Source organism: Puma concolor, chromosome C1 (assembly GCF_028749965.1).
Source record: "Puma concolor isolate L17-30 chromosome C1, mPumCon1.1.hap2, whole genome shotgun sequence".
Lineage (NCBI taxonomy): Eukaryota > Metazoa > Chordata > Mammalia > Carnivora > Felidae > Puma > Puma concolor.
In genome coordinates, this window is record NC_141674.1 from 82,594,887 (window position 1) to 82,607,698 (window position 12,812).

The 12,812-nt window shown below is 34.3% G+C and overlaps 1 protein-coding gene across 6 annotated transcripts in view; it reads left to right on the forward strand.

The window, feature by feature from the left end:
* PTBP2 (polypyrimidine tract binding protein 2) overlaps positions 1-12,812 on the forward strand; it is a 79,230-nt gene that overhangs the window by 24,767 nt on the left and 41,651 nt on the right. For all 6 annotated transcript variants that reach the window (XM_086717637.1, XM_086717639.1, XM_086717640.1 and 3 more), the window contains one exon: positions 651-726. In XM_086717637.1, coding sequence (XP_086573763.1) covers positions 651-726 — 76 coding nt within the window. The remainder of the gene's footprint in view (positions 1-650; positions 727-12,812) is intronic.

The following is a 12,812-nucleotide window of genomic DNA, read 5'->3' on the forward strand; positions in this document are numbered from 1 at the left end:
GACCGTAAAAGCTTAAGTGGTTACCAGGGATGGGGTTGGGGAAGGATGAATAAAGCAGAGCACAGAGAATTTCTTAGGTCAATGAAAATCCTCTATATGATATTATAATGATAGAAATACATCCTAACACATTTGTTCAAACCTGCTGAATGTACAACATCAATACCCTCCGGTAAACTGCAGACTTTCAGTGATTATGATGTGTCCATGCGGGTTGATCCTTGGTAAAAACTGTACCACTGTGGTGGGAGTTGTTGATCATGAGGGAAGCTATGTATGTATGGGGGAAGGGAGTAAATAGAAGTCTCTGTTGGCTGCCTTCTCAATTTTCTTGCAAACCTAAAGCTGCTCTTAAAAATTAAAAGAAAAAAAAGAAAGCTTGGAAACATTTTTATTATTGGTAGTGAGCCAATACTTAGGTGAAAGGAAGAAAGGAAGCCCTGTTGGCTTTGTGGAAAAGAGAGAGATTGACAAGAAAGTTAATTTTCTATTTTAGTGGTTAAACTTTTAAAATATTTTAAAATACTGCCAATAGTGTATGTAACACCTGACATTTGTTTTTCAGTGAATACTTGGAAAATACAGATAAGTGATGGATTAATATTTTTAAATTTAAAGATAACTTATGTTAATGTGTTTGTTTTTTCTAGAGAGGATCTGACGAACTACTCTCAGGCAGTGTTCTCAGTAGTCCAAACTCTAATATGAGCAGCATGGTGGTTACAGGTAAGTGTTACTCTCTTAACAGTGTTTAATTTAATTATTTGCCATTTTATGGGTCAGAATATTAAAACTAATATTTAGTCTGCTTTACCAGAATAGCCTTTTATAATTTATGTTAAATGTTTTAAATGTTCCTGTTGGAGAAAAAAAATGTTTCTGTTGAAACACTACAGAGGAAGTTTTACTAGAGTATATATGTGTCAAGTAAAATACCTAAAATTGGTGACTTTTGTGGACAAGTAGTAAGTGTTTTCGCCCTTTCTTTAATCACAAAAATATAACCTTTTCCTTTCATGTTAAAAGTCCCCTCATTCTTGCCCCTTTTATCCTTTTGTTTTTAGTTTTTGTGTTTGAGTGTCTTACAGAAAAATTTTTTATAATAGTTCCCCCCACCGCCCTAGGCATGTGTTCCAAGATTTGCAGTGGATGCCTGAAACTGTAGATGGTACAAAACCCTATATATACAGTGTTTTTTCCTGTACATACATATCTATAAAGCTTAATTTATAAATTAGGCACATTAAGAGATTAACGAAAACTAAAAATAGGACAGTGATAACAATAAACTGTAATAAAAGCTATGTGAATGTGCATACTCTCTCCCTCTGTCTCTCAAAATATTGTATTGTACTCACCCTTTGTCTTCCTGTGATGGTGTGAGATTATAAAATGGCTGTGTGATGAGATGAAGCAAGGTGAATGATATATAGGCATTGTGATACAGTGTTAGGGTACTGTTGGCCTTTTGACAGTATTTTAGAAGGAGGGTCATCTGCTTCTGGATCATGGTTGACTACTGGTACCTGAAACCATAGAAAGTGAAACAGCAGATAAAGGGAATTACTATATTTGAAGTATTCTCTATCCCACAAGCTCTAAAGCCCAACTAAATAAAAGTCAAAAGATTGAGCTAGATAGTTTTCTTTTCTGTGTGCTTTCAACCTTTTTTTCTTTGCTATAACAATATTTTAATTCTTTGAATTGGGTTTTTTAATGTTTTCTCCATATTATCTTCATAGGGTATTTTTCTTAAATTGTATATATGTCTGAAATAAAGTTGGTTGTTTGTAAGGTCTGTCTAAACAAATATAAACTAATTTTTAGACTCTTGTTTTATGGATCAAAATTTGATATGGGGATAATGATGATAATGACGATGAATTAATTATTCTGCCTGTACCCCTGCATTTTACACTGTTTACCTAAAACCGAAGTTCCTTTTTTCTGAACCCTTTCCTGAATTACTTGCTTGAGGAATTAATTGTTTTGGGTAGTAAAAGGATTGTAAAAAACTAGAAGCATTTTGATTTATTTCAGGTAGCCATTGCTTATGTATAGGTGCGCCTTGGCACACACATACATATGCCTGGCAGTTCAGTTAAGTAAAAACTATAATGAAGTACTTAACATAGTCATAATGATGTGATAATGAATTTGCCCACACATCATTATTATTGACTTTTCCGTGATTACAAAACAAAATCACTAGGCCATGATTTTGATAGTCAAAATACTGTGTACAAATAATTGAACAAATAGGTTCAAATGTCTAACGCTGCTTTGCCACTTTGATTTTTTTAAAACAATTCATATAGTGATGAATAGTTGAAATGTTTTAAAAATTAGTATGTAGGGCTATGACAGAATAACTGATAGCACCCTTTCCTTCTCCTTCCATGTGCCCTCCAAAAAAAAATAATAACTACAAAACTGTATAAAATATATTGTCTTGAATTGATGAGCAGACAGTACCAGATAAAGATCCCTGAGAGAAGGGAAATCCATGAGGGGAGTTGAATGATCGCTTTGGCTTTCTGCCTTGGGCTACCCTATTCTTGTAGCACAGGAAAGGAGAATCTAAGCAGAGCATGGAGGTCTCACTGAGCTGGAAAGACAGACTGGAATTCAAAGCTGCTCAGACATCTGGGATTTGCGAAGGGTCCTGAAAAAGGAAGCTCTCCAGGGGTTTGGGCATTTTGCAGGGGTCAGAATTCACCTGATTCACCTGATTCAGAATTTTGAATAATAGCTGGGCTGCCTGTATACAGGTTGAGAACTCTGCATGATCTGTCAGAATGGACCTGTTCTGGGGTTGAGAGCTAAAGTGGTGATTCCCAAGGTTCTGTAGTGCTCTGAGATCTTGGGAGTTCTGGGAAGTCAGAATGCAGACATCTTGGAGAGAACCTCAGGCATTCAATTTAGACTACAAAAAGCCCAGTCCTTAAGAGAATGGATCACCCCTTACACTAAGCACCAACCTTAAAACGAAGAGTGAAGAAGCTAGATAGTTTGGCCTGAAAAGACAATAAGGATCACCAGTAATTTAATTTCTTGCCTAAACAAAACCACACCCCCTAAGGAAGACATGACTCAGTCTTTTTTTGTGAACTATCATTCATAATATCCCCCGTACCATCAAAAATTACAAATTATGGAAAGAAGCATGAAAACATTCCATCTAATAGAGAAGCATTCAACAGGAGCGGACACCAAAATGACCTAGATAGTGGAATTAACACACAAGGATTATAGATATTTTTAAAGCTATAAAGGAAAATATTAGTGAGTGAACACACAGACTGTGTGTTGATGTTTATATGACAACAGCACTAAGTGAAGATAAATAGAACTTTACAGTTGTAAGGTTTTTATTTACATGAAGTGATAGAATATTAACTCTAACTTAAAGTAGATTCTATTAAGGTTGCATACTGAAATAATTAAAAAAACATACAAAGAAGTACAGTTAAAAGTGAATAGAGAAAAGGTTGGGAGGACTGATTCCCTGTTTTCAAGTTACAATAAAGCTGAGTAATCAAAACAGTATCATAGTGGTATAAAGAAAGATAAATAGATGAATAGAACAGAATAGAATCCAGAAATAAACCTACATAATTATGGACAACTGGTTTTTGATTAAGGTATCTGTATGCAAAAACCAAAAACAAAACACCAAAACACACTTGGATGTGTACCCCATACCATATTGAAGAATTAACTCTGAGTGGACCTAGAAGAAACATAGTAAAAAAATTTTGTGACCTTGGATTAGGCAGACGTTTCTTTGATAGGACCCCAAAAGTACTATAAAAGAACAAGTGGGATTTCATCAGCTTTTAGACTCTTAAGTTCTTTTGCAGATACTGATAGTAGAATGAAAACACAAACCATAGAGTAGCAGAATATCTTTACAGAGCATATGGAACTTTGATCCAGAATATATATAAATTCAGACTGTATAAATGCTAAAACTTAAGGCAACAAACAACCTAGTGTAATAAATTGGCAAAAATACTTGATAGTTCAGCAAAAACATATGGCAAATAAGTACATGAAAAAGATGCTCTATGTCATTAATCATTAGATGCAAATTGAAGTGAGATAACATTACGCACCTGTTATAATGGCTAATATTTAAGAGATTGACCATACTAAGTGTTGGAAAGGATGTGGATGAACTGTAACTCTCATGTTGGTGAGAATGTAAACTTGAAGAACTACTTGGACAAAATAATCTTGCAGATTCTTAAAAAGTTAAACTACCAAATGACGTTTGTCAGCTGTTTATCTCTTAGGCATTTATGCATGAAAAATGAAGGCATATGTTCATTTAAAAAAAACCCAAAAAACTAAAAAACTCAGTTGAATGTTCATAATAGCTTGTTTGTAATAAGCAAAGCCATAAACAATCCACATGTCCATCAACAGATGAATGGATAAATAGATTGCAATTTTGGCCTGGTATTCCTTTGGATACAATGAAATACTACTCAGACATGTAGAATAAGCTGTTTTTCTTTTATGAAAGCTGTCTGCCCAATGTGGGGCTTGAATTCATGACCCCAACATCAAGAGTCTTATGCTGTACTGAGCCGCCACTCCTGGAATAAGATATTGATGCATGTAATAGCAGGGATAAATACCCAAATAATGCTACTGTGTAAAAGAAATCGATGGGGGAGGGGGAGTACATTCTGTATGAATTCATTTATATAAAACCCAAGGAGATACAAACTGAAGCAGATTGGATTTGGGGGTGGGGAGGAGCCAGGGGGATGGGTTGCAAAGGGTACAAGGAAATTTAGGGGTGAATGATATATATACTCTCTTAGGGTGAAGATTTCATGGATGTTTGCATATGTCAGAACTTGTCAAATTGTATACTTTAAATGTATGCAGCTTACTGCATGTGAATAATACCTCAGAAAGGTTGTTTAAAAGGAAAAAGCCCATGGAGGAATTAAAATGGAATATTATCAAATATTCTGTTAGTGCAGTGCAAGAGAAGAACACCACGAAAACACCAGGCAATAAGAAAATAAACAGATGTTAAACATAAATGTGTAAATGTAAATTAGCAAAAAAAAACCAAAAAACAAAAAAACCCAAAAAACCCTTTAATCTGCTGTAGTAACCACTAGCTGTATGAGGCCATGAACTGTGCTGTTCCTAATGGAGATGTATGTGTGGAGATGTATGCCTTTGTGTTTCAAAAACATAGTATCAAAAGTAATAATGTAAAATATTTCATTTTTTAAAATATTGACTATATGTTGATATGGTAATATTTCAGATACATTGATCTAAAATCTATTCTTAAAATTAATTTCACTCCTCATTTTTTGACGTGGTTAATAGAATATTTAAAATTACATGACTTGCAGAATATTTCCTTTGGACATTAGTGGTCTAAGAAGTCCAATTAAAAGGCAAAGATTGTCAGACTGGATTAAAAAGCAAGGTCTGACTGCAGTATCTTCTAGAGTCAGGTTGAAGTACACAGATAGGCTGAAAGTAAAGAGGATTGAAAATAATATTCTGTGCAAACAACAAGCACAAGAAAGTTCATCTGATTATATTAGCCTCAGAGTAAAATTCAAGACAGGAGTATTACCAGATATAAAAATATCATATTTTGTAGTGCTTAAAGGGCACTACACTTTATACCAGTAATAACAGAGCTTCAAAGTTTATGAAAAAATACATGTATGTGTAAAACTAAAGAGAGAAACCAGTCTGTAATCATTGTTGGATATTTTAACATTTCTTACAGTAATTGATAAGACAGATCTTTAAAATAAATAGAGGATTTGAACAGTGCTGAACATTCAGCTGGGCTTAACTCACATTCACAAAACTATACCCTAACTGCAGAAAAACTTCTCAAGTGTATATAGCACCGTGATCGACTATATATTAGGACATAAAATAATAGATTTCAAATGACTGAAAGCTTATATAGTATCTGATCATAGTAGAATTTAAGTAAGAATCACCAAATATTTGAAAATTGAACTACACAATTCTGAATAATACATGAAGATATAAAGGGCATCTGACTGAATGAAAGTGAAAATATATTAAAATTTGTTGGCTCATTTGAGAAAGTACATGGGGAAAATATGTCTATGTATATACCCATATTAGAAAATACCTACTTTAGAAAAAGCTTTAGAGGTGCCTGAGTGGCTCAGTCAGTTAAGCATCAAACTCTTGATTTTGGCTCAGGTCAGGATCTCATGGTTCAGGAGTTCAAGCCTTGTGTCAGGTTCTACGTTGACAGTGTGGATGGAGCTTGCTTGAGATTCTCTCTCTCCCTGTCTGTCTGCCCCTCCGCTGCTTGTACATATGTATGCTCTCCTTGTCTCTCTCAAATAAGCATTTTTTTAAAAAGTTTACTCTGTCAAGAAAAGAAAGCTATATTACCAATATCAGGAATGAAAGTAGAGGTACCACTACAGATCCTATAGAAACTAACAGGAAAATAAGGCAGTACTACAAAGAGTAGTAATGCCAATAAATTCAGCAACCTAGGTGATATAGACAAGATCCTTCACAAACCTAAGTTAGCAAAACACTGACATAAACTGTTACTCCATAATATATACAGATTAGCTCTATGTCTATTATAAAAATTAGATTAGTAATCTTCTCACAAAGATTACTCCAGGCATAGGTGATTTCACTCATAGGTGAGTTTACTCAGATATGGGTGGTTTCACTGTTGTATTTTATGAAACTTCAAAGTAGGAAATAATAGCCATCTTCAGTATACTGCTTTTAGAAAAAGAGAAGCAGAGAATACTCCAAATTCACTTTGTGATGCTGCTATGACTGATACCAAAACCTAACAAAGAGGATATAAGAAATCGAGATTTCAAACCAGTATTTTTCATTAACATAAATGCAGATATTCTTAACAAAATGTTAGATTATCATATCTAGCAGTTTCTAAATGATAATTCATGATTATTAATTGAGGCGGACCCAAGGATTGTAAGGTTTAACATTTCAAAGTGAACTCAGTGTAAATTATCACAATAATAGAATGAAGGGGAAAAAATGTCAATAGGAGAATAGGACAGATACAATAGGACAGATACAGCATTCATTCATGATAAAACTCAGAAAACTGGTAAGGGAACTTCCACAGATTGAGTGAGGGACATCTAGTAAGAGCCTAAAACAAATTCCATTCTTTAATGGTGAAATATTGAATGTTTTCTCTTTAAAAGCAGGAATGAAGTAATGTCTGTTTTCACATTTTCTCCTGCTTTTTGTTTACATAGGGCAAATAAAATAGCATAAAGATTAGAAAGGAAGAAGTAAAACTATCTTCTCAAAAAACATAATTTTTAAAATAAAAAACCCAAAGGAATCTAAAATATGGTGCATAGAACTGATCAGTGAATTTAGAATGGTTATATGATGCCAGTTCAGTATACAAAAATTGTTTCCTGATATTATTAGCAAATTACTGGAAAATGAAATGAAAAAAATCCATTTACAGAAATACCAGAAACACAAATATCAAGGAATACATTTAACAAATAATTTGGGAGACAAGTATACCAGTAACTATATAAGATGCTACAAAGAGATATTAAAGACCTGAATGAGGAAGAAACCATGTTCATGAATTAGAAGGCTCAATATGTTAAAATGTCATTTTCCCCCAAATTGGATGGAATTGAATCTATAAGTCAGTCAAGCTCAACAGGCTTTTACATTGAAATTGACAAGTTGATTCTAAAATTTATGTGGAAATAAAAAAGGACCTAGATTAAAACCATTTTCCAAAAGAAAAAAAAAGTGACACTATCTGATTTCAAGATTCACTGTAAATTTGTGGTAATCAAACAGTTTAATATTAGCAGGATTAGTATTTATAGAATAGTGTGCAGAAAGAAGCTCCTATATTTATGATCAACTGATTATTTACAAAGGTGCCTTGGTCATTCATTTGGGGAAATGGTGCCAGAAAACAGAAACACATATGAAAAAAAGAAACAAACTACCTGATACTGTACAGAAAAGTTAGATGGATGTATATCTAAACCTAAAAAACTAAACACATAAAGCATTTTGAAAAAATATAGAGTATATATCTAACCTTCAGGTAAATGAAGATTTTTTTTTAGAAAACACACAAAAACCACTATCCATAAAAGAATAATTTATAAACTAGACATTTCATCTAAATGAAAAACTCATCAAAAGTCACTGTTAAGACAATGAACAGGCAAGGCACGGGTTGGGAAAAGATCCTAATATTCACATTATTTGTGCATATATCTGACAAAGGACTTCTATCCAAAATAGCTTAAGAATTCTTTCACATCTGTAAGCACAAACAGCCTAATTTTTTTTGAAATAGACCAAAGAAGGTATATGAATGGTTGATAAATGCACGAAAATAATATATTTGTCATCAGGAAAACACAAGTTATAACTGCTGTGAGGTATGTCACACCCACTGGAATTTAAGCTAAAATTAAATGGATTGGCAATGTAAATGTTGATGAGGAAGGATGTGGAGCAATTGGAACAACTTGCCATTGCTGGTGAAAGTGTAAAATAGTTTGGAAAACAACTTTGGCAGTATTTTATAAAGTTAAACATGAACACAGCTTATGACCTCGTACTTTCTGGTCTAGGTTTTTACCCAGTGTAAACATGTTCACTGTAAGACTTGTACAAATGTGTATAAAAAACTTGATTTATGATGGTCCCAAACTTGAAATTACCCACATGTCTGTAAATAGGAAAATGTCAGTGAATTGTAGTATAATCAAACAGTAGATTACTACTTACTCATAACAAAAGAATGATTATTAACACAAAAACATGAGTGAATATTAGTAGACCTTCTATGAACCAAAAGAAGCTAGACACAAGAGTACTCACTGTGTGATTCCATTTTTATAAAGAACAGATAATCAAGTTTTAGTATAGTAGCCAGAATAAGGGTTGCCTGTGGGTGTTCGGATGAACAGGAAGTACAAGGGAATTAATTCTCTGTGGTGTTGGACATGTTCTATATGGATTTACAGAGTTTTCAAACAAGTCCAGAATTCGTTTGAAACTGTAGAATACTTCTGGGAACTATGAGCTAGTCCTAGTTTTATCTTGCTGGAATGTGAAATATGAGATGGGAGTGACTAAAGTTGAGTTCTGATAGGTAGAGGTTTGCATATAAGATTTGATTTGTTATGTTAGGGAGCTTGGACTTTACCACATTTACATTTTAGAAAAGATTTTTCTTCCATGTGTGTTTCGTGGGGTATGGAGTGAGGGTTACTACTGTACACAGGGTAGACAAACACTGTACTGTCATCTCCAGAGATATTAAGGTGTTCTGAATTTTAGGTTCTTAGAATATGGAAGAAATAATGTATCAAGAAATTAGAACTTCTGAGTTATTTGGAAGTAGACTGGTTTGGGAGAAGTATTCGTTTGGGTTTAGATAATCACTAGATTGATGGATGATAGTCCCATTAACAAAGGGAAGATCATGGAAAAGGAGATTGGGTTTTGGTGGAAAGAAACAATAATTTGTTACTATCTTTTTAAAAGTATCTTTAGGAAAGACAGTGTACTTCAGTGACTAAAGAATGATTGAGTCTTGTGTTCTGATGGAATAAAATTCCTTAAAGCCTTGTTTTTTTTTTCAACGTTTTTTTTTTTTTTTTTTTTTTTTTATTTTTGGGACAGAGAGAGACAGAGCATGAACGGGGGAGGGGCAGAGAGAGAGGGAGACACAGAATCGGAAACAGGCTCCAGGCTCCGAGCCATCAGCCCAGAGCCTGACGCGGGGCTCGAACTCACGGGCCGCGAGATCGTGACCTGGCTGAAGTCGGACGCTTAACCGCCTGCGCCACCCAGGCGCCCCTTTAAAGCCTTGTTTTAACATAAGAAATTTACATGCTTTCAATTTATTTTGCCTTCATTCACATTGGAAACCCTGAGTTTTAAGATGTTTTTTCCTTAACAAAAAAGATGAGAGTCTGTATATGATCTCACAGACCCCAATTTGAATATGATTGCTTATAGGAGCAAACAGCATTAAAGACCTTTAAAAACTTGTAATTCTACTTGCCTGGAAAAATATGCCATTGTCAGGGCACCTGGGTGACTCGGTTAAGCAACTGACTTCAGTTCAGGTCATGATCTCACAGTTCGTGGGTTCTTGCCCCGCATTGGGTTCTGTGCTGACAGCTCTGAGCCTAGAGCCTGCTTGGGATTCTGTGTCTCCCTCTCTTTCTGCCCCTCCCCACTCATGCTGTCCCTCCCTCCCTCCCTCTCTCAAAAATAAATAAAACATTAAAAAAGTTTATTAAAAAAAAATGCCATTGTCATCCAAGTGTCTCAAAAAGGTACTTTTACAGACAGTATTACAAGGAAACTTTTATGATTATCAGATACAGAAGAGGATTTCATTCTTCTATTCCAGCTTTATCCAAAATGTTTCCTCAAAATCACTTTACTATAGAATTCTGTTTCTAAAAATGTCTGTTCAGTGGCCTTTCCCTCATCTGTCCAGACTTTCTTTCTATATACATGCCAGTTTTTTGTGTCAGAAAAAAAAAAATTTAGAAGTGAGAAAAGTTAAAGTCATTAGAATTTTAGTCTCAGGTAAATAAGAAGTCCGTGCATTAAGAATATTTTGTAATAGAGGCACCTGGGTGGCTCAGTCAGTTAAGCAGCCGACTTCAGCTCAGGTCATGATCTCACGGTGCGTGAGTTTGAGCCCCGCATCGGGCTCTGTGCTGACAGCTCAGAACCTGGAGCCTGTTTCAGATTCTGTGTCTCCCTCTCTCTCTCTGACCCTCCCCCGTTCATGCTCTGTCTCTCTCTGTCTCAAAAATAAATAAATGTTAAAAAAATTTTTTTAAAAAATATTTTGTAATATATTCCTTCAGAAATAAAAGTGAAACATTAAAAAAATAAAAAAACCCTGGCTCTGACTAGTATTGGATTTGGCTTTTATTGAAAAGAATAACTAGTTTTTCATTGGAGAGGAGGTTTGACAATTGTAAAATATGGTCTCTTTAATTTTTTGAGTCATTTCTTCATAGCTCTGGATATGGACTGTCCCTTTAAAGTATACATATTTCTGCCAGTAATCCTGATTGTTATTCTATAATAGTAGGACTTAAATATTGTTAAAAGTGTGATATATTTTGCTTTATGTGAAAAAACTGAAATCATCCCATAGATTCTGGTATATGTTACTCAGAATTCTTTGAGATTTTAATTTTTATGTGAAGACATTTTTATATAATGCCATTTCATTTTCATTTTGCTATAATGCTTTGAAGTATTCCAGCACATGAGTCTTCTAGTTTAGCCTTCTATTTTTTCCTAGCTCATGCGTAAGGTACTTCTGGCAAGTAGGCTGTGCAGTGCAGCTTCTTGAAAATGCAGAGTTATAGCCAGTTTTTACATTAAATCTAAGATTTTTTGTGTGGTGGCTGTTGGACCTGACTAAACAGCTAGCAGAATAACAGAAGTGTCTTTCTGTATATACCTGCATTTCTGGTTAATTCTTCTTTGGGTTTTCTGTTTTCCCAGATAGGAATGTAAAGAATATGAGCATTCATTTTTCGTAACTCAGGTTTATTTTTATTTTTTATTTTTCTAAAGCCAACAGCTTTTATAACATGCTTTGCCCTGAAGCCTTAACTAAAACTGATTGGAATTGAAACTGCTTTTCCTGTCAGTTTCACATTCGATAAGGATGCTACCAATGCTTTTTTATACATGGTTGGGTCTGAAAGACTTCAGAGAATGAGAATGTACTTATCTTTTGTTAAATAGTTTCTACTGTATAAATAAGTGGAAGTATAAAGTTTTGTAATGTTGCACTTCAGGCTGATGCAGTTGAAAGTATAGAATTAGAAAATTGGTGAATGAGTGGGACTAAGGTAATAGATTTACAAATTAAATGAGCAGGTGGTTTTTGAGACCCAGGTTTTACATGAGCAAGTAAAGATAGGACTTTGGGGCCAGTACAGCTTGAGGAATTCCCACCATTACTGGGAATGCGTGCTTAACAGAAAGTTCAAACAACTATACAGTGAGTCAGGGAAGTAAAAAAACTAGATGTGAATTGTTAGGGGTGCTGTGAGAACAGAGATATGGTAAGTATGAAAGGGCTTACAGTATTTTGGCCATGGATGGATTTAACAAATTACCCAGAATCTTGGTGAGACTGTTACGTGAAAACTGTGATAAACACCAGTAAAAAGCAAAGGTCAGTCAAGGGGAAAAAGAGACTGATTAAAGGTGAATGAACATGGTCACTTTAGAATTGTGGTAGAAAACCACTTTTGAATTTGGCAGAGGAAGTATTCAAATAGAAACAGTTTTTGCATATTTTTACATATTGTTTTGTTTCAAATTTGAGAAGAACATCTTAAGCAAAAGGCTTTAAGAAGGCTGAATAATATATGGAAAATAATATTAAAGGTTTCTGCAATTTATATACAACCTGTATGCATAAATAAAAGTATTACTATATTGTTGTTGCCTCAGTTCGTAGAAATCATTTTAATTGTTACTGGTTTTACATACACAAACCAGAAGTTTCTGGATTTACTTGAGGAGTGGAAGGGAAAAGATCATGGAAAGAGGTTCAAATTATTCTTTGTCTTTGAAGAATCCTAGATCTGGAACCCAGAGAGACCCAATCTTCCTTACTTCTCTGATAGGGTAATAAATGGCCTATGTGTTTTATAAGCTAAGGGCTATATATTTTCTTGTGCCCTTTTTCTTTTCTAGGGCTGGAGTGTTTTTATAGATGAAAG